The sequence below is a fragment of the Sycon ciliatum genome, chromosome 1 (assembly GCF_964019385.1).
Source record: "Sycon ciliatum chromosome 1, ocSycCili1.1, whole genome shotgun sequence".
NCBI lineage: Eukaryota > Metazoa > Porifera > Calcarea > Leucosolenida > Sycettidae > Sycon > Sycon ciliatum.
The window spans coordinates 75,973,497-75,994,795 of NC_088643.1; the positions used below are offsets into that span (position 1 = coordinate 75,973,497).

The window sequence follows — 21,299 nt, forward strand, 5'->3', positions numbered from 1 at the left end:
ATATGGATAGAGTTTAGTTTACAATGTGTCTTGTACAGTCGGGCAGATTGTAAGGGGCCGTTCATATTTGTTTTTTTACACCGATCGAAAAGTTTAATTTTGAAGAATATTGGTAGCGGATATACCGATCCATTCTAGTTGTTAAGCCTATATGTTTTTCGTTCAGGGAGTTTGGCGACGGAGGTTCAACTTAACTTTTTCGGTCTAGTCTGATTGTGCTGTTGAGTAACGGACGCGATTGTGAACTATTCAGTAAGAAGCTCTAGGTGTATCATAATGGGATTAGACGAGCGGCTGTTCCTTTGTCGGAATTCTGTATTCTCTTCCTTGAATATTTATTCATAACTTGAGGGAAAGTTGTAAACCTTGTGTTTACCTTTGGGTTTTTATGTGCCGTTGCTGATGTACTGCTTTGTGACCACTGGTATAGTGCTGAAGTTGCAAGGAGTTGCCACACGCTATAATTTGCATCAGATACTGTATTCCCTGCATGTTTTTTTTTTAATCTTCACTTTCTCCTTTTGTGCCGCATTTGTTTGATCTTTTGTGGAATGTTTCCTGCTCAAAATATATCCAGCTATCGTGTTACATGTACTCGTTTATGTGTATTCGAAGTTTTCTCTGGTTCTCTTTGTTCTTGCTGTCCCTATTCTACCATTTGGACTTATTTGACTTTACTCTCCCACTCTTCTCTTGCTTAACTGCTATGCGTTTTTAATGCACCAGTGTGTTTCTCCTCTTATGCTTTTTAGTCAGTGTGGTTGCCTCTAATTTGTTCCATGTCTTCTTTGGCGTGATGTCTTCTCCTTGCAACTTAGGTCTATTGCAGTCTGTTGGGGCAGTGCTGTAATCTTGTTGTTAATGCTTTGGGTGGGTGTAATTTGTGTTCTGTTGGGGCAGTGCTGTAATCTTGTTATAAATATTTTGGGTGGGTGTAATTTGTGTTCTGTTCGGGCAGTGCTTTAATCTTGTAAATATTTTGGGTGGGTGTAATTTGTGTTCTGGCACGTCTCTTACTAATGTGGTAGGATGCTTGCCGAAGAATGTGGGTGTAATTTGTAGTTCTATGTAAGTGCTGTATCCCATTGGGTTATTTTGAAAATATGTATGCAACGTACATGTGTTCGGGGTCTGTGCTGTGAGTGTACAGTAGAGTCGCGCGCTGGAGAACGTTGGTTTTCTGGAATCCTGTGGGGTACATTATGATTCAGTACGGATTGTTTCTAAGAACGTATTATAAGAACGCAGCCAGATTGCTAAAAAAAATAAGAACGTCCCAGGCTAGCCCCTTGGAAACAACGTTCTTGGGTGCACGACTCTACTGTATTTGAACTGTCGAAGACCCAAGATTCATATCGTTAATTTTGATTGCATGCAATGCATCATTCCATTGTGAAGAACAGTTATACTTAGGAGGCCTGATATTCTGTCCCCCTTTTTCCGCGTTTTGGAGAGATTTAAAAAAAAACTGCGAGATTCATGGGACAGTGCAAGAAAAATGTACTACAAAGTCATGCCAGCAAGAGTCCATAAAAATTAGTGGTGAAATGAATGTCAAAACCTATTCTTTTGGTAACTCGGATGACATCACATGCCCTCCTCTCAGTCATTTGATGGATATTGTCATTACTAGTATTAGGTATGACAAAACGGTAGTGCCACATAAAATGCACTGCCACGTAACGCTACTTCGAAGTTCATATATTATGTTATGTGCAACATTGGCAGGCTGTACACACTGTCTGTACTGTGTTTGGCGTGCATGTATGTACATGCACTTTGATGCCGGTCCATGAGTTTGAACGACAAAGTAACTGTTACTTGTATACTTGCATATTCCTTGCCTGTTTTCGCCCGCATTATGCGTAGACTTTTAGGACTTTATCTGCATTATTCTGAGGGGACCGGATATTACAGTAGTGAGTTTCTGCTACAAGGAGCTACTTACCTGAATACCAAACTCTGTGTCAACAGCAGTGAAGTTCAAGGTATGACAACGATGAACAGCCTCTTTTACGGGCAAAAACCATTAGGCCAGCACCTATACCACATAAAATTCTGTGATCCCTTTGCGCATAAGAAATTCTAAATTGGGTGTTTGCTATCCAATCGCTTATAAATCTATATGAGAGTAAGGGTGCGTTCTTAAATCCTCTCGGAAAAGTTGGAGACTCTCCGAAAAGTTCGAGAGCTGTTCTTATATCCTCTCCGAATTTTAGGAGGCTCTCCAAAGCTCTCCAAGCTTCAGAGGTGGTTGAAACTTGGAGATTCCCGCAGTTTGGGATCAGCGCATGCGAACTAGGCTAAAAGCCACGTGTTGATCATGAGTGTACGCATTTCCCTTTTCGCATACGCACAGCGCAAAGTATATTCGTGGCACTCAAGATCGCGGCCCCTTTGGCGCTTCATTTTGCTTGACATCTGCAAAATATCTCCGAATTCGAGACCCGTTCTTGAAGAATCCCAGTTTCTTCGACTTCTCTTTTCTTCTTCTCCTAGAAGCTAGAGAATTTAAGAACGCACCCTAATTGTGAGGCGTATCCTGAGCAATATTCCGAAAAAAATTCTCAAAAAGCTCCAGCCAAATTTGAAATATTTCAAAAACCCAGAGCGTCTGTATTTTTGAAATGGACTACTGTAAGACATGTATATATAACGAGGAAGCAAATCTAACGTTTTAACGGATGACATTTCTTCGTTATAATAAGATCCGTTGAGGCCGTACTGCTTCATATATGCTGTGTGTGGATATGGCAGAATACTGCAAGATCGTTAACATATCTTCTCGTTAACCTATGAATTTTGGACAATCGTTAAATTTGCGACTCGTTATAATAACATGTCTTACAGTAGTCGACTGTAAACCACAAGTTACAACTGGTTTAGATCCGGCTTTCAACCACCGCCAGCTCCCTGAGCTCCAAGGTATGACAACGGTTTTTGGACGTATGCACGTTTGTACACAAAACCATGCACCGGTATGCGGAACCTGAGGCCCGGTTATGTTGTACTTGAAACCTGTGTGTAAATCGGCTACCAACGATTTTCTTCCGGATAAGCGAGGTCTGGCTGTAGTAGCAAAAGAGTGCATTTCAGAACTCGCAAAATGTTACATTGCAATTATCCTCATTCGGGACTGGGTTCCGCGCGATAATACCGTAAAAGCCCCTATGTACGCCCACTCGAAATTACGTCCACCCTCCGAGTACAAGCCCAGTCAGGGAAAGTCAACACTTTTGTTCCAAAATAGCGCCCATGCCCATGAAGGGTAAAGTATAGTACCGTTGATCCGCCCCCAAGGCCCCTGTCGATTTTCTGCCTGTGAAGCGACTTCGGCGTATACAGCGAAATACGATGTTGAACCGACGCGTACACTGCTGTACACAATACACGTACGTGCCAGTGCAGGATGAAAATGTGCACAGTCTGAACTTCCACGCTGTGTTTTTTTAATGGAGGTTTGCACATTGCAAACCGTAGTTAACATTCACGAAACCAACAAGCCAAAGGCGCCATGGCAACCAGTAAATGAACCCGCAAAAATAACAATAATTAGAAAAAGAAATAGAAAAAAATCAAGTTAGTGTGACAACGAATGCAAGGTTCCGTTTCCGGCGAAAGTGCTGCAACTGAGTGTGTCATTGCTGACCAACAATTTGTTTTCCCCTCCCTCCACTCCCACTGTACAAGTACTACTCGTACACATGGAGGCATGTGGGGTTGGCGGTCAATCGCCTGCCCGCAGCTTCGGGCAAACACATGACACCGGGTTGTCATCGCAAAATGCCCCCAGAGGTGGCCGGGCACCGGGTTGCCCAGGGTGACCGCGGCCCACGACTTCAAAATGTTTCTCACCTTATCACTATTCTCTTGTTCCCTGATCATTGCCTTGGAACAGTATCTCTTTGCTCTCAGATGTTCCAAAATTTGATTCGAATGATTAATAAATTTCGGGCACATGAAACCCCTCCAAAAAATACCAACCGTGATCTGTTGTTGTGTGGAGTGAATGTTGAATTATTTTTTATATACAGTACTATGTGCACATCCCTACAAAGTAATAGGGGTAATAAAAGAGACAAAGACAACAAAGGAGTAGTAGGTGCTACAAGAGCTGTGCTGGTCAGGCGCAGTGCACTCCTCTGACCATTTCAGTCTCGGAATCGACATGGACTGTGCGGGCCAAGGGGGTATACTATGAATGATAGACTTATGTGAGCATATGAGAATGCAACAGAAATGAGAAAGAGAAGATCAGAAAAAACAAATGCAAATGTACGTCGTACTGCACTTGACAGCCTTGATCTAATTCCCACCCCCTGCCGAAAACCCAGCTGGGAAGCGACATGGCGTGGGGGGGGGGGGGGGGATCAACGGTACTTTACGGTATACGCCCAGGCGTACTGGCAATACCAGTACATGGACAGGTACCGGCACCCAATACTTACTGCCATGTTGATGATGAATGTGCTTCAGGATCGCTTTTCCCAACCAGAACACTGTTTCTGGTTCATTGAAGTGGGGATACCGTAATAATTATAGTGTGGACTGTGGATGCTCAGCTAAAAAATGAAATGGATTCAGTTTCCCGTCCGTATTGAGCCAGGGGAGAATTTCAACATTTGTATTCCAAGTATACGCCCGGTTCCAAAATAACACCCGTGCCCTTGTATACGCCCAGGAAATAGAGGCTGCTATTCTATACGCCCGGGGCCTATACACAGGCTTTTACGGTAGCTGAAGACGCGTAAAATGCAATAATGGCCATGTAAGTGACTCCGTTCAGACTGCTTCTATTCAAACCAGGTGTCAAGCAAACCAATTTCAATGCGACCCACCATAGATGTTATAAGCTTGAACAAGAATACACATACAGTCCATGACATGCGCTCTAGAAGGAAGACATGCGTCTTGTTGCCCAGGATATTACCATGATTACAATACGTAGTGGGGCTAAATCAGAAATATAAAATGGTGTGGAGCAGCAAGAACTGAAAATTTGTGAAAGATGCAAGTCTGACTACCTTAAAAATTACTGAAGTAAAGTGCAACATGTCAGTCCTCAATTTAGGCGACAAGCCTCTGGGTCATCCTAATAAAGAATTATTATTCAGAACATACTGTACACAGTACATTTGTGCGTATAAAGATCACGCTCTTACCCCCCCCCCCCCCCCCCGGATAAAGGCGGGTATATACCGCCATATTGCCAATTTGCCAGGTATGTATTTACCGCCGTATTAATCCCTTTTTCCATTCCCTCAACCTATGAATATCACTAAGTTTTATTGATCATACCGGTGCACGAATGCTTTTTCTCTTGTGTAAGCTAAAGCAGCAAAAAAACACCATATGAAACAGGGGGTTAGGGACTCCTGCTCAAACTATTAAATTAGTAATAGTATGCTTGAAGTTTACGGAGGGAGGAATTAATCACTTTGTGCCGGCAATGTAGAGCACTTGCATAAAACTGATAAGATTGGCATTCGCTGCCTGGTGATCACTCAGCGTAAAAATCCGAATTGCAACCGGTGATCCTGACTACTGCGTAAGACGGAACCGTCCGGCACTATTAAATTTTATCGACAATTTTCATTGCACAAAACATTTTTACGAACTTTAGTGCTCCGGATGGCAGTCGTGAGTCAGTCAAGTGTCAAGTTCGGCAAGAAGCGTGTGTTCCTCGTTGGAACAATCAACTTCAAAACATTTTTTTGTTAAAAGTATTAGTTACGACCATGGAGTATTATTATGATGACTCCTTAGGTTGTGACCAACCCCCACCCAACCTCTGAAGCGGAAATTATTGATTGAAGCCTGGTGCATTGTCAATCTTTCAGCTGGTGATAGTTTCCAAAATTAATGAAACTGGAAAATATGGAAGTAAAACCTCCTGATAATGGAGCAACAGTAGCGAGTTCTCACGTACAAATCCATTTCCTTCGCTTATTACCGGTGTAGATTGTACCAAGAGTATATACACCCATCGGTGCTTATGTACTCTTGATTGTACCATAATTGTAGTAAGTGTGACACCATGGCCCAAGCACCAAGAGTGCAATTCCCCTTCCTACAAGCTACACTTCCAACTTTTGCATGTGCAGATTGCGACGGCGAAATTTACAGCATGTTGTCCAAATCTGCTTCAAGTCCATTTCATACTTCTTGCAACGAAGGTCAGCGTGTGTATAGTCTGATTCGGCAATGAGCTGTGTGGCTTTCTGTCCAGTGGTGCTATTTATTACGGAGCACGCTACACACGCAACTACTCACAGCAAATTACAACACACACAGCCGCACTAAGTCCTTGGCCGCACAAACATCTACTCATGCCCACTGCATCAATACATCATCAGATTTGGTAACCCAGCAGAATTTCCAAAGCACAAATGGTGCTGGATACAAAGGGACCACTCGTACACACTAAGTTTTCCTTGCGCGTGTAGCTCTACTAGCAAGAGTATATGGTTTATGACAAACAGACTTCTTGGTACTTGCACTTCAAATAAGCATCAACCGTGCCATAAGTTGGCTTTGAATTCCAACCAAGCCTTCTATGGGCACCCAGTATCGTGCACGATGGCACATGGCCACGTGCACTGGGACAGCTCGAGCAGGCAGAAAGAGCGGGGTCTGGGTAACAGGGTCACAGAGGGCAATTACGCGATTATTACGGTACCACTACATGTACATTTGCGGAACAAAGGGGAAGTGTGAAAGGGGTAGAGGCTGAGGGATGATGATGATGACGAGACTAGTTAGACCATTGGACAAACCGGTCTAACTACACCTCGAAAACGCAAGGCAACAGACCACCCAATTAGGGAGGCTCAAAGGTATGTAAAAATACATGTACCTAAGTCCTTGGTGGACTGTTAGCAAGAGTAGATAAACAAGAGTGTGCAACTCGCGGATGGGTTGGCCCACGGCGGAATTTTTTGTTGACGTAATCTTTTCGACGACGCACGCGCTATGAGTCTTTCGGAAAGTTTTCCCTCGTGCACTTGGCCGCATTTGCACTACAAAGTCGGTGCCCAGCACGTGCTCTCACACTGCTCTGCAGCAAAATGCGCATTCTTCTGAAAAAAGGTGACGTCAACAAAAAATTCTGCCGTGGGCGGGGGTATCTGCAGATTGTGCAGGAGAGATCCGGAGTTGCACACTCTTGTTTATCTACTCTTGCTGTTAGTCATAGTAACTTATACACATATAGAAGCCTGGCTTGATAGTTGAACATGTTTTCGATCCCGGCTTAAGGTTGTAGTCAAGAGCACTGTGCATCCTCGCCTTGTAACATGCTGTCGAAATTGAAAACATGCCAACCTGTACAAGAGATGCTGTTCTTTCCTTCATAAGACTAGAAATTACCACCCATGCTCTGACAGTGTCAAGCACTCCACGAACATACTTTTACACACGATATCTTGATGTCCGCAGTCCGCTGGCTGACCATGCTCTGGAGATCAGAGCGCATTCAAACTACCAAGAACCCCATCAAACCGTGAACGACATCCGCACTACCGGTAAACTAGCGTTACTTGTGCAGCTCTCACCGCCGCACCGAGACGGGGTTTTCCCCTACTCAAGCGAGTCAAAGCCTGAGCTGCAGAGCACCTCTTTTTTACTGCCGGAATACTGCTTTCACCGCACCAGCCACAGCAGTACAACCTTTCCGTCTACAGAGTGCCTGTACTGTCACGTGATCAAATCACCTTAGAAACTTTCCCATTCCGTTGCTTTTTATCGGTAGCCTGAACGTGCCCTTAAGGCTGATTCACACTGCATGATTTTCCCCTCAGATCAACTTTTTCGTGACGCGTTTCCCGTACCCGAAATGAAGTATGAATCGGCCTTTAGGCAGTTAGGGAGCGTTTACTTTTGCAAGCCAAGATCAGGGATACACCACCGCTGGATTAGCGCTGTGCCTGTACTTCTGCATTCGAAACATGTTCTGGCTGCTCTGATCTTGGACCCAGGGTAGCCAAAGTAGTCAAACTCTCATGCTGATATGCCTTTGGGGTTTCCAGATGCGGGCGGACAGGTTGATGTACGATGAAGCGCGTGAATTATACACTCGAGTTTCCTGGCAAAGAGCACAAGACACGGCCAAGTACGCCAATGCGGTAATCTGCAATCAATCGAGTGGTGCGAGTGACAGCGGCAGGACTCAGATGCGGACGAATTAAAATTCCGCCTTTCAGACGGCTTGCAAGGCGCGTAAAAGCCCATGTGCACACTGCACTGAGCTACAAACCAAGTCCATGGCAGACAATGTTAGGATTTTTTGATTTTGCTACAACATAAAGGGGTAAGCAGCAACAGCAGCAGCATTCAGCCCTGTACAGATTTTTCATTCTAACCACCACACCACCAGCAAAGCGACACATCCGTTGGTACTGAATTCCTTCATAGTAGTTGTTTCGAGTATACAACTCGAGGCGTTGAGGTCGGCCGGAGAGCGCAGTTATGGTGTGGTGGTTAATGAAAAATCTGCTACAACAGTAACTGTAAAAAAATTTTAAAAAATTCGACGGATTTGCGTACAGGGCAGCTCAAGAACAAGGAGTCGTACAACTCCCTGGTCAAGAACCACCTTTCCGCTTCCTGTAAAAGCAAAACAAAAAGGGTAGCAGCAAATAAAGTGGAGGACGGGCAATCTGGTGACTTTTGCTCCTCTCCCCTAGCCAAATACAAACCATGCATGAACCCTCGAGAAACAATATCGCATTTCCCCGAATATCAGTCACACCTTTTTCTGTCCCTCCAGAAACTTCCGGAGACATTTCGGAAATATCGCGGAAAAAGTTGCGAGGTAAAATGCCACAAATTGGGGGGGGGGGGGGGGGGAGGGGGGGAATATTGCGGGATTATTGTGGTAAATTTGCGGAAATTGCGGCCGATTTTGGTACTTGTACTGTAGTGGTGTACGATGTACGAGTCGTACAGCATAAATCATGCATGACAAAACAGAACGTGTGCTGCGCTGACTGTGTTCAACTGCCTGACAGGAGCTTGCAAGACAGCTTTCCTCCATCCTCGGACAACACTCGACGCGAGCCTTATTTTGTGACTTGTCAGCCGCTGATTTGCCCAGAAACTTCTCCATTCTGGTGTCGATCTCACAAGTAAACTACTGACGAGCTTGAAGAACTAAACAACATCGAAGAAAGACTCGACTATCGCGGTTGCTTTTCGAAATATCGCGGTGCTTTTCAAGTATCAAGGACAATTTTCTACAATAACGCGGATGATTTTTCAAATATCGCGGATATCACGGACTTTTGTTCAAATCGCGGAAAACAACGCGGCCGCGGAATCGCAAGTTCCTGGAGGGACAGCTTTTTACACTAAACTTCAGGGCCAACAAAGGCCAAAGGGCGGCAACTTACAATAGGCCATGATTTACTACTGAAGTACATGTACATGTATGGGACAATGGTAGCCAAGTCGGCAATGAGTTTATAGGAAAAGTGCTCCTCACACTGGAACTCGCACTTTTCCACCGACTGACTTGCGACTGCCAAGTGCCATGTCAGTTGGTGGAAAAGCGCGAGCTCCAATGTGGGGAGCACCTTTCAGATAAGTAAATATTATATTGAACCAGTACGACATGGACCTGAAATTGGGGGTGCGACTTTCAACTTCGGGGAAGTAGTGTACCAAATTCTGCTGATTTTCTGCCAGCATTACCCCCCCCCCCCCCCCCCCCAGATGTCCACCTGAAAACAGGTCCTGTGTTAAACTTGAACATGCACGAGGAGATGGAGTGATAGCATGGTAAGCATGCTAGAAAGAGAGCCAGCACTATGACACACAAGAATACACCCAGTCAACAATCAGTGGCAGTTTATCATTAATATTATCATTACGATATGCTCTTCACACTACGCACACTCACCCGCTCACAACCACACATGCGCATTGGTTTCATTGTCAAATTAATACTCCTTTGGCGTTGCAGAATAAAAAAAATGTGTTTGTAGAAAGAAGACACTCACTGGCGTGCAGCCTTGACGGCACTGTCGAGCTCATCCAGACACGACTTCATCATTGCTTTTTGATCCAGTGAGGTTGCAACATCCTTCACCACCTCGCGTTGAATCCAGGTGATCATGTGTGCCTGCTTAATGCGTCGTCTTGCAGCCTCTAGCTCAGCCTGGTGCTGAAGGCGCTTCATGACCTCGTTGTGTACGGCGGAGACTCTCTCGCGGTACAGCGTGTCTCGGTACATTGAGGCGTTGGTGCGGAGCATGTCGAACACGTCTGTGCGTACCGACACCTCTGCCTCGACATCATTGGCTGCCGTAATGCCAGTTTCCAAGATGTCTGCTACCGCGGCCTTGCGGTTGTACAGGCGATTGAAAATGTGTGTATTAGCCTTCTCAGCACCATCAGATGTAACGCCAGCAAGCTTGCTGACACAGACGTAGAGTACACCAAGCTGTGGAATGATTAAACACGTTTCGCCGTTGTACAGAATCCATTCCTTGGACCAAAGGTAAGCCGTCAAACCAAATCCAAGAGTCCAGCTTCCCGTAACACCCAGGCGTTCGCCCATGAACTCACTCAGTTGGCTGCCAAAAAATCCTTTTTTTACATAGGGCAAGAGCTCAAACTCATATTTTCGCTGTGGAGCAACCTGAGTCGGTGCTTCCTCGGTGGCTGTCGCAGCAGCAGATCCAGCAGCTCGAACGAGGGAAGGCCGAACTGCCAAGCCAAGGGGCCGACGAGCGCACTGTGCCAACATGTTTGCTGCACAAACAGCAACAACAATGCACAGAAACAATTACCGATATGCGGTTGGTGATGTGGAAAATCGTTTCGTCCAAGTGCCACCTGCCTCTCAGCTCTCCGCCAAATCGTTGCCCGGACCACAGAGCTACAAGCGCAGGATCTGCATACGTCACGGATTACAATGATGCGCAAGCGCACGATGGCTGCTCCCTGTTGTCATGGCTGCGCGTCGTACAGAATCAACGCGACCTGTATGCGCTAGCGCTATGCGTCCGATCAAGAGTACAGTCATTACCCATATAAAAACCGCTCTGTGAGCGGTTCTGAAAAACCTCTACTGGTGCAGCCCCGTCGTAAAAGTAAGAAATTAGGACTGGTGCATTGTCCTCCCAAATGTGAACTGATCCACCTAAATCGCGATTGACGGGACCCGAACGCACCAGTAGCACGAGGTTCCTACCTGTGGATGCAGCTGGGGACGCTGGTCCATAGCCAAAGCCAAAGGTGGGCTTCGGGGTACTGTAAGTGTTGTATGGTAACTTGATCGGCGCCGGTCCATTGCTGTAATCCTGTGCCCTCCCGAGTCCCGACCTCGTGCTACTGGTGCGTTCGGGTCCCGTCAATCGCGATTTAGGTGGATCAGTTCACATTTGGGAGGACAATGCACCAGTCCTAATTTCTTACTTTTACGACGGGGCTGCACCAGTAGAGGTTTTTCAGAACCGCTCACAGAGCGGTTTTTATATGGGTAATTTCAGTTCTTTTTCTGTTCCCTCCCCCACCCCGGCCCAGCTCCGAAGATAAACATGGTGAGCATGCGCGCGATGCACTGTATGTAGCCTTGCGATTGCAGTAGCACACGGATACATTCCAGCCCTTCCCACCTCGCTACCCCGCACACAGACACATTGTGACAAACAAGCACAAGCACATGCACATGGCACACACACACATACACACACAGTGACACATACACACACAGTGACACACACACACACACACGGCCCAAACAGGAAAATTCTTGATGAACATTGTATAATGCCATGCAAAGCAGTGGCCACCATACTTCAGGAAGTCAGTTGTGAAACAAAATAAAGGTAAGCTGGCAGCCAAAGCACAATATTGCAAACCGTGATGATATTTGCGTAAGGATTGCAGTTTGCAGACCACACCATGGAAGCAGTGAGTGCAGAATTATTGTAATGTCATACAAAGACAAGCAAAGAAGTGGCCACCATACACCAGAAACTTGCAGAAAGTCACATATCCAACAGATAGAGAAGTGAACAGCATCTGGTACAGCCCACACAAAACCAAGCTGACCTGATACTCGTCCGAAGATCGTAAGTGGCAGATCCTTTTCAACGATAGCATGCAGGTGTACGTTACACGCATGGACAAAATCTGACCGTGTCACCGGCATACGTTACCATCACATGCACAGTAGCAGCACAATAAAAGCAATGGAAAAAATGAAGGGGTTGCTGAAGCATCTTCACACTTCAAATTCAGACTTCAATGTGGTTGTCACGGGATGATATACCTGCAACATACAAGTGATGCAGAAAGAAAGCATAAGGTCGTGAGGTAGGCTATGAGACACCACAAATGGGTCACCTACATGTATGTTCAGGGCTGGTGTACACACACACACACACACACACACACACACACACAGAATTATCATAATCGAGAATTTCCTAAACTGAAAAGAGCAATGAAATCCACTTGCATGCACAGGAGCAATTTTGCAGTATGATGCGCAGCTCGGGAATACACCTGTTGGCAATGGATTACATTCCCATTGGAATTCCCATTCACGTGGGAGTCACAGAAGCAATTTGGCAGTGTGCTGCGCAATGCGGCATGACCTGCGATTCTGCGTGCGATGCAAACTCGCACAAAATACCATTCACAGAATCACGACAAGACGTAAGCGATGCAACAGCGCCTTGCTGACGTGCCTCAAGTCAAAGCTCAATGAGAATGCGTTTGTCGGCTACAACTGGTACAAATGTACAAGCAATTTCTGAAAATGCTCCTGTGAATCCTGCTTTAAATGTCCCTCCTCCACTCTCCCCCCCCCCCCCTCCACACCCTCAGGGAACTTGGCAAGGAAGGGTGGTCTTCCCGGTTCCCAACATCTATTTGCAGTTTCTCGTCTCCACTATGTCTTTTCAATGGGGATTTGTACGTACCATAAAAGCAAGCCTAAAATGAACAGCACATTTGCCGTTCCTCCACTGGGGAGGATGCGTTCCACAGCTATCCTGACAAGATATTCCGAGAAGCGGTGCTGAGTGCAATCAAGAGTACATGACCTCCGGGGTTATGTACTCTTGGTGCAATGCATTGTGAAACATCTGGCTTAAAAGTTGACAACAACGGCGCACGCACATAAGCAACGGCCACCTTACCTGTACTGTAGCAGTACTTCCGAGTTCCCGTATGGGAGTTCCCTCACTGTGTGTGCAATAGAAGCCTCATCGGACCAGTTCAATGCGACGCGGACAGTCCGACACTGAGGAGGACATTGAAGAAGTCAGAGACAGGAAGAATGGTTGATTTACAACTCAACTAGCAAGGCTGCACACCCACGAAGTTCCACTCACCATTGTGCCGTCCTTCTTGGAATGCAGAAATAACGCTTCTTCTCGAGAACGCAGCCTGTGACAGAGAAAAAAGAAGGAGCATCGCCATCAGCATTGGTCCTCTGCTATCACCGATTGCCGAGTTGCACAGTTCAATCTAACAAGACTGAGGACGTTCAAGAACTCCCCATCCATACCATCATTGGAGTACTTGTAAGAGGAAAGGTCAGATTGCCCAGTTCCACCCAGCATTCCTGGATGCCAGGATAGATGTGCTGCCCTCCGCCCCTCCCTTCTACTGCCTGGAAAGGGCAACATATGTGACAGCGTTCACCAGTACAGTCGGAAGAGAACATGGGAGAAGGCAAAAAAGGGCAACACACATGAATCCCTTATAAACAAGCAGTGGCAATTCTAGCACCAGCAATGTTTATTGTTGGACTTACATCCCAGCCATTGCCGCCGGATTCAGCGGCTTCTTCTTCTTCGTCTCCCATCTTGGAAGCACTCCTTCCCGTAAGTTCAGTCCTGGGAGTACAGTCGGAGGAGGACGTCGGAAAAGGCAAAAAAGGGCAACACACATGATTTCAAGCAGTGGCAACTCTAGCACCAGCAATGTTGGACTTACATCCCAGCCATTGCTGCCGGATTCCCACGCTTCTTCTTCGTCGTCTTCCAGTTCCCAGGTTCCATCTCGCAAATACTCCTTCCCGTAAGTAAGTGCAGTCCTGGCCTGGGTGGATGCGCAGTACATTGACGATGGCGGAGATGGAGCAGGTCAGGGAGCCCTACACAGGGTCCCGAGAGAAGATTGCGGCCAAATTCGGGACGATGCCGGACGCCAGTCAGTATGAAGTAGCGAATTGCGGATCGCCACGTAGATTGGGGTCGCGGGGTCATAATCCACGGGCACTACTCGTACGTTGCTCCAAAAAAGGGCACTGCACTGTTCCACAGTTGCTGTTAGCGGTCCCCAAAGGCCCTTGGTAGGCCGGTAATTGGGTCACGTGTCAACAAAGTGTCAGCAACGTGTCAACAACGTGTCGACCACGTGTCTTTAGCGGTACACTAATTTTGGTGTCCCCAAACTGAAAACATCGAGCACCAGTATGGAAAGGCTTTAGACAGAAAGCCTTTCCAATAAACCTTTATGTACTCTTGGTCCGATCAAGAGTAGATAAACAAGAGTGTGCAACTCCGGATCTCTCCTGCACAATCTGCAGATACCCCCGCCCACGGCGGAATTTTTTGTTGACGTCACCTTTTTTCAGAAGAACGCGCATTTCGCCGCAGAACAGTGTGAGAGCACGTGCTGGGCACCGACTTTGTAGTGTAAAGCCGGCCAAGAGCACGAGGGAAAACTTTCCGAAAGACTCGCAGCTCGTGCGTCGTCGAAAAGATTACGTCAACAAAAAATTCCGCCGTGGGCATACCCATCCGCGAGTTGCACACTCTTGTTTATCTACTCTTGGTCCGATCAAGACAAGAGTACATAATCCGATCAAGAGCAGGATAAACAGTTTATCTACTCTTGGTCCCGGATATCCGGATCAAGACCGTTTAGTTGAAGAGTTCATAATGAACTCTCGACTTGGTCTGATCGATCCGGCTTGTGGCGTGTGCCCGTGCACAACCCAAGCATGAAGCAAGACTTCCATGCAAGATCGACAAAATAAAGATCTACATACATGGACAGTCCAACGTCAATGATTCGAAACGAGGACACAATCATGAGCTTGTTTGCTCTGATCAAGAGTACATAACCTGGGGGGGGGGGTATGTAACATCTTCAACAATTGCAGCTACATCGGTTCTTACAGCCATGATCATAGCGGCTAAACAAAATACCGTAATCAGACTGAGATGACACTGAAATCCTTCAGTGTACTCACAATAGAATGGATCAGGATGCCCCGTCCGGAGTGTGCATAGGTCATGTGGCCCAGTGTCTGGAAGCCGGACAGTATTGAACTTGTCACAAACTGCATACTTCAGGCGGAGTTGCTTTAAAAAATTAAAAAATTAAATTAATTAAACTAACCATCATGAACCATCATGAACCGTCAAAGGCCCAAGCACAGCCTGCATTGGCTCGCAGACCGTCACAGTATAAAGTTTTAAAAAATGCTTCAAGTTTGAAAAGTCAACAGTAGGATCTGTCAATCGTGCTTCACTGCCAGTACCTAAAATCGCAAAGCTCAGCATATAATTATACAGGGCAGAGCACTCTTCAATGTCACCTGCTCTGCAAGTTACTCAACAATCATCCAGAACACTTGAAATCAGTGCTGCTGGCAAAATGAAACAGACCGCCTCAACCAGTCAAGTCAATATCATAGTGGGGAGTACATGTATCGGTCTTGGACACAGGCTTACTCAATGGTATGTCTGCGGACTAGTACACTCTCAGATGAGACCGTGACCAGCACCTACTGCCATCCAGCCGGGGCCAGTCTGCTTGCCGGGGCTTCAAGTCTCAGCGGGCCTGCTTGAGACAGCAGTAGAGTGCAGTAGCGCGAGTCTCAGTGTGTTCTTAGCCCGGCAGTTGTCGCCGTGCACTTGTCGACCAATCCGGCACAGTGTCGGGCCAAGACCAAACCATGACTGCGGCGCGTGCTAACTTAGAGACAGCACACTCGATGCACACGTTTCTCAGAAGGTGGAATCCCATCCGCCTGACTTATGATACGTCTGCGTCATGTTGACACTCGGCGGCTCTGGCCGTATACTGTCAAAGTAGCGAAGGTCATGGAAGCTGTCGAGCGTCGGCTTGAACGGTACTTTGAGGTCCCTCTGCCGCAGCCGGCCCCAGCGGAACGTCCTCATCCACGGCAGCAGGCGAATGTCGTCAAAGCTGGTGCGCATATCTTCGGTGCAGCCAGTACGACTGTGGGGCTCAAACTTGCAGAGATTGTTGACGAAGGCTGCTGCCTTGGGCTTCATGCTCTTGGGAAAGCCAACGGTGTCGAGGCCTTTCAGAATGGCCGCGTAGACCGCCTGCACGTCGTCAAGCGCAAACGGTGTGACGCCGCAGAGCAGCTCGTAGGTAGTGATGCCGAGTGACCAGACATCGACCGGCATGCCATGGCTCTCCAGAAGCACCTGCTCCGGGGCCATGTATTCAGCCGAGCCGCAGAATGATTTGGTCTGTGTTGCCCCCTGCTCCAGGATCTTGCTGTGACCAAAGTCGGCAAGCTTGGCATAGCCGTTGATATCCAGCAGCACATCCTCAGGCTTCAGGCCGCGATAGATGATGTTGCAGCTGTGAAGGTAGTCCAGAGCTTCAACGATGCAAGCCACGTAGAACTGGACATGCTTCTCCTTGAGGGCACCGCGGCGCCGACACAGGGAGAAGAGGTCGCCGCCAAGCTGCGGCTCCAAGAGAAAGTACACAAACTCATGATCGCGGAACGTGCGTTTTAGATGCACGATGTACGGGCATTGGTCCTCGGAGATCATGTTCAGAACCTCCTTCTCGCGCAGAGCTTGATCCTCGTGGTGACCTTGAGTCAGGTGCTGGCGCGACATGCGCTTGAGCGCAAAGGTACACTGAGGGCTGTCGTGCAGGCACACAAGCTCAACACGGGAAAACGTCCCGGCGCCCAGCGCACCAACAACGCCCAGATCGCCGAGGCAAAGCTGCATTATCTCCACTCCAATGTCCTGGCGGCCGCTAGGGCGCTTGCCCTGGCTCTTGGTGGGCTGCAGTGCAACGCTGGGGCGATCGCGGCGGAAGGCTGGAGTGTGCGGGGCTGCACGGCGAGTGTTGCCAAGGCTGAACGGTCGGTGAGCACCATTCTGGGAAGTGCCGGTGGGACTCGATAGAGGCGAGATTTCAGACTCGGTAATCTGCCGCCACGTCTTCCACTCGATAACGAGGCACACCACCTCGCCGACTGCTTTCACGTGGCACGTGTTGACGGTTTCGATTGTTGGAATTATGACATCGGACGGGCCGTAGAACGTGCTGTTCCTGGACGTGCGTTCGACTTTGCGCACCTCGCCGGCCTTGATGATATGAACGAGATTGTCACCGGTTTCCAGCCCCTTGAGCTGCAGGTCGTCGCCATCCTCGTAGAACCGCTCGTCCAGCGCCTGCAGCAGCTGCTTGACGTGCTTGTCATGCACTTGCTGGAACTGATCGATGGAGTTCATCAGGCTGAGGTTCTCCTTGCTGCGCAGCAGGTTGTCGCAGCGGTGCAGCTCGTTCAGCGTCACCGAGTCCACACTCCAGAGTTGCACCGGCGTGCGGCACGCTATCCACGAGTCGGGCAGCACGGGCAGCATCAGGACGGCGCCGCGTCGAATGATCTCGGCCGTGTCGCCACGACGCAGCTCCAGCTCTCCTTTCTCCACGGCGCACATCAGCCAGGCGGACTGAGCATCCAAGAAGTACGCTCCCACGTCGCTGCCGGCAGGCAGCTCAGTCAGATACATGCACTCCACTGCCGCCGCCTGTCTCGACAAAGAGCAGTGGCGCAGCGGTGAATGCGGCGATTGGACAATGCGCAAGAGCAGCTGCGACACCTGGCTTGGCTTAGGGTATTTCATAGGCGAGGAAAGGTGAATCTGCAGCTGCAGGCCCAGGCCTGTGAAATTGGACTGTTTGCGTTGTGACGTGCCTTGCGCTCCAGCATCACTCAGGAAATCGCCGTCAGGACCAGTGCCGGGTGCATTGGACGTTCCCTGCTCGAGTTTGGCTTCGAGGTCTGCAATTCTCTCGTCCTTGTCGCGGAGCACAGTCAAGACCTTCTCTATCTCGTGCGACTGGAGTACAGAGCCGCCATCTGCACTGTCCCTTGATGCTCTCCGCCTGCTGCTGCTCCCACTGACACTGACATCCGTCGCATCCACACTACCTCTGTCCGACGCAGACCTCGGACGACCTCTATTTGCCTTTTTCCCGCTTGGCGATACCGGTGTTTCGGCTCCGCCAAATGATGAGCTTCTCACAGCATTCACGTGGTCATCGTCACTAGAGTCATACGGATCTTCGTAGTCATTTCCCAAAGCAACAGCTTCGAGCAGGCGGGTAGCGGAATCGCTCCGCTCAATGGAACGCTGGCGCTTTTTCGCCGAGCTTCGTCTCCGCACCTGTGCTGCGCGGTCAGCATTCTGGTCAGCGACCTGGCCTGTGTCCCCCGATCTGGTATTTGCGGCTCGGCTCGATGTAGTTCTGCGGATATCACGAAGCTCGACCATTCCGTCGTCACCCGCGCTGCTGCGATTACCTCTGGACTTGCGCTTGCCTCCTGGTGACGATCCGGAGCCACGAACATCGAGACTGATGTTGAGCGACTTCTTCTGCTGCCCAGGCAATCGAGTGGCAACGGGCTGCAATCCACTGTTCGCGGAGCGTGGCCGTTGCGGTGCACCGGTGGCGGCTGCCTCGTCGGTCCTCATTCGGTAGGTGCCGATCCGCTCGCCACTTTGGCCAGCGTTGTATCCGCTGTCAGCTGGTAGCATAGGATCGCCCTCGTCCATCTGGAGCTCGCTTGGGTCGTCGAGCATACCGACTCGATACTCTACACCCCGGCTCATTTCGGCGAACCCTTCCTTGAACCCACTCGCAAGGCTGGTCCTTCAGATTTCAGATAATCTACAATGTAGCGAGAGAAAGGGGCAAGGAAAAAAATACAACCATCAACAATTGAACATTGGGTTGAACTCACTTCTACCCCGGTACGGGGTTTGTCGCTGAGTACTAACATGAACAGAGTTGATGGTTTCGAATGAAGCAGGTGCGAAACGAGACACCCACGAAGAATGTTGAGTGTCCGCCTCCCGTCCTGCTATGCTGAGTAGATCTACTGACTGTCAAGTGTCATCGGGGCCGACGAGGTGGGGCGCCGGCTCAATGCTTTGTCGATCGGGTGTTATCTGACGCTCATGCTATGCCAGTGTCACATGGTGATATGGAAGTCCGAAGGCGACACCAAGACTTGGCAAGAGTCATTGTATGCCACTCCGACAACTCGTACATCTACTCTTGGCCACACACATGGCACTGAGCTGAGCCAGTGTGACAGTGGTTTACCTCGTGTATGGAAGGTGCTGGGCTGTGTGCTTCGGAGATGCACATGTGCTACAATGTAGTATACCGGTCCAGATTTCACCCAAGCTACCGCAATCGTAGATCGCTATAGAAACTGTTGATTGCTATAATGATAGGCAATGGCAATCTGAGCTGCGCTAGTGCGTATAATTGTCGATCTACATGTACATGTGCATGGTACTTCTATGTTACCTAGCTTAGGCAATAGTGACTATACCGGCAGCAAAATCAGCAGAAATTTGGTACCGTAGCTTGAAGGGAAGTTTCACGCATATTTGATTGAGTGCATGTACATGTAAAAGGAAGAGGAGCAGACTTCAGCCGTCACCAAACTCTAATGGTAGACTGTTTACAAGTGCGTAGAAAGGGTTGATATCATTGAAACCGTATCTTGGTCTCACACTGATATGCAGTAAGTTCCACAATATTTCTACTAAGTCCTATCATCCCTGCCCAAACTGTGTCGTCCAGAAATCAAAGAGAGAATACCACTGACTGGTAATGCCTGCCTGGAATGGTGCGACACACACACACACACACACACACGCACACACGCACGCACGCACACACACACACACCATGTACCATGTACCATGCATACGCCCGTCGCAAGAGAAGCACACACATCTGCAAATGCACTGGATGTGCACCCACAGATTTTCTCTTATAGCAATGATAGCGAACAAGATCTGAATGAGACAGATCAAGACTTGCGCCAGATAACTGTCTAATCCACACACAACACACACACACACACACACACACACACACGCACACACGCACGCACGCACACACACACACCATGTATCATGCATACGCCCGTCGCAAGAGAAGCACACACATCTGCAAATGCACTGGATGTGCACCCACAGATTTTCTCTTATAGCAATGATAGCGAACAAGATCTGAATGAGACAGATCAAGACTTGCGCCAGATAACTGTCTAATCCACACACAACACACACACACACACACACACACACACACACACACACACACACACACACACACACACACACACACACACATACACACACACACACACACACACACACACACACACACTACTACTACTATGATACAGCTACCCTAAACGGGTCACGCCGCCCTCCACCCAAGCATGAGCACTATGAGGGGCAGTGGCAAATAAAGAGAATCAGCTAGCAGAACTGGCAAAACAGATGAAACAATGGAGCAGAACGGACGACTGCTGTACAATCATGTTCGAGTTCTGTAACAACAACCTGACAGCTACAGTGACAACAACTGAAAATGAACAGGAAAGAAAAAAAATTCAAAATTTCACGCCACGAAAAAAACACTGTCCACGAAAGAATCCACCAAGCAAAAGGAGTGTGGGCATCCGAAATCCCACCAGGACTCCACTAGCAGTTCTTCCACGTTGTTGATGTAAGCGGCAGGGCAATGCCTCACAAATCCGACAGACTTCCGCAACGCTTGACCAGTGCACTCATGACGACGAAAGATTGAAGTTTCAATTCCCACCATTCCGCCATTGCGACCTTCCTCTCCGCACTCGCTCGTCCACTCCACTGAAACAACGACTTGTTCCAGCACTCCACCAGCCAATCCGCAATTCCCACCACTGCATTCTTCGAGCTTGGATTCTTCACAGCACTCGAGGGATAGCTACTCCACTGCGAGTGGTGGACCACGGCCGACGCAGCAGTGACAATATCGAAGTAAATTGTCCTGCAAGCTACATCGCGATTCCGCGATCCAAACATGCAGCACTACCTTGGCAGTGTGCGAGGGTGCTCCAGGGTCGACTCTGGCTACGCCAGAGTCGCCCTGGGCAGGCAGAAAAACTTTGGAGAAAGCCAAGAACACGGAGCTCAGAAAGTGTAACCTGCTCCCAAGGAGCACAAAAAAAAAAAAAAAAAAAAAAAAAAAAAAAA

General features: G+C 48.4%; 2 protein-coding genes across 2 annotated transcripts; both read right to left on the reverse strand.

The window, feature by feature from the left end:
- Positions 1-9,829: 9,829 nt before the first annotated feature.
- LOC135807105 (ATP synthase F(0) complex subunit B1, mitochondrial-like) lies at positions 9,830-10,859 on the reverse strand. The gene has a single exon (XM_065321161.1). It carries the CDS (start codon positions 10,745-10,747, stop codon positions 9,995-9,997), a length of 753 nt encoding a protein of 250 aa, XP_065177233.1. The 5' UTR covers positions 10,748-10,859; the 3' UTR covers positions 9,830-9,994.
- Positions 10,860-15,435: 4,576 nt separating this feature from the next.
- LOC135805501 (cGMP-dependent protein kinase 1-like) lies at positions 15,436-21,293 on the reverse strand. Its single transcript, XM_065319540.1, has 2 exons — positions 19,035-21,293; positions 15,436-18,924 (listed from the first exon to the last, which is right to left on the reverse strand). Exon 2 carries the CDS (start codon positions 18,864-18,866, stop codon positions 15,978-15,980), a length of 2,889 nt encoding a protein of 962 aa, XP_065175612.1. The 5' UTR covers positions 18,867-18,924; positions 19,035-21,293; the 3' UTR covers positions 15,436-15,977.
- Positions 21,294-21,299: the final 6 nt, after the last annotated feature.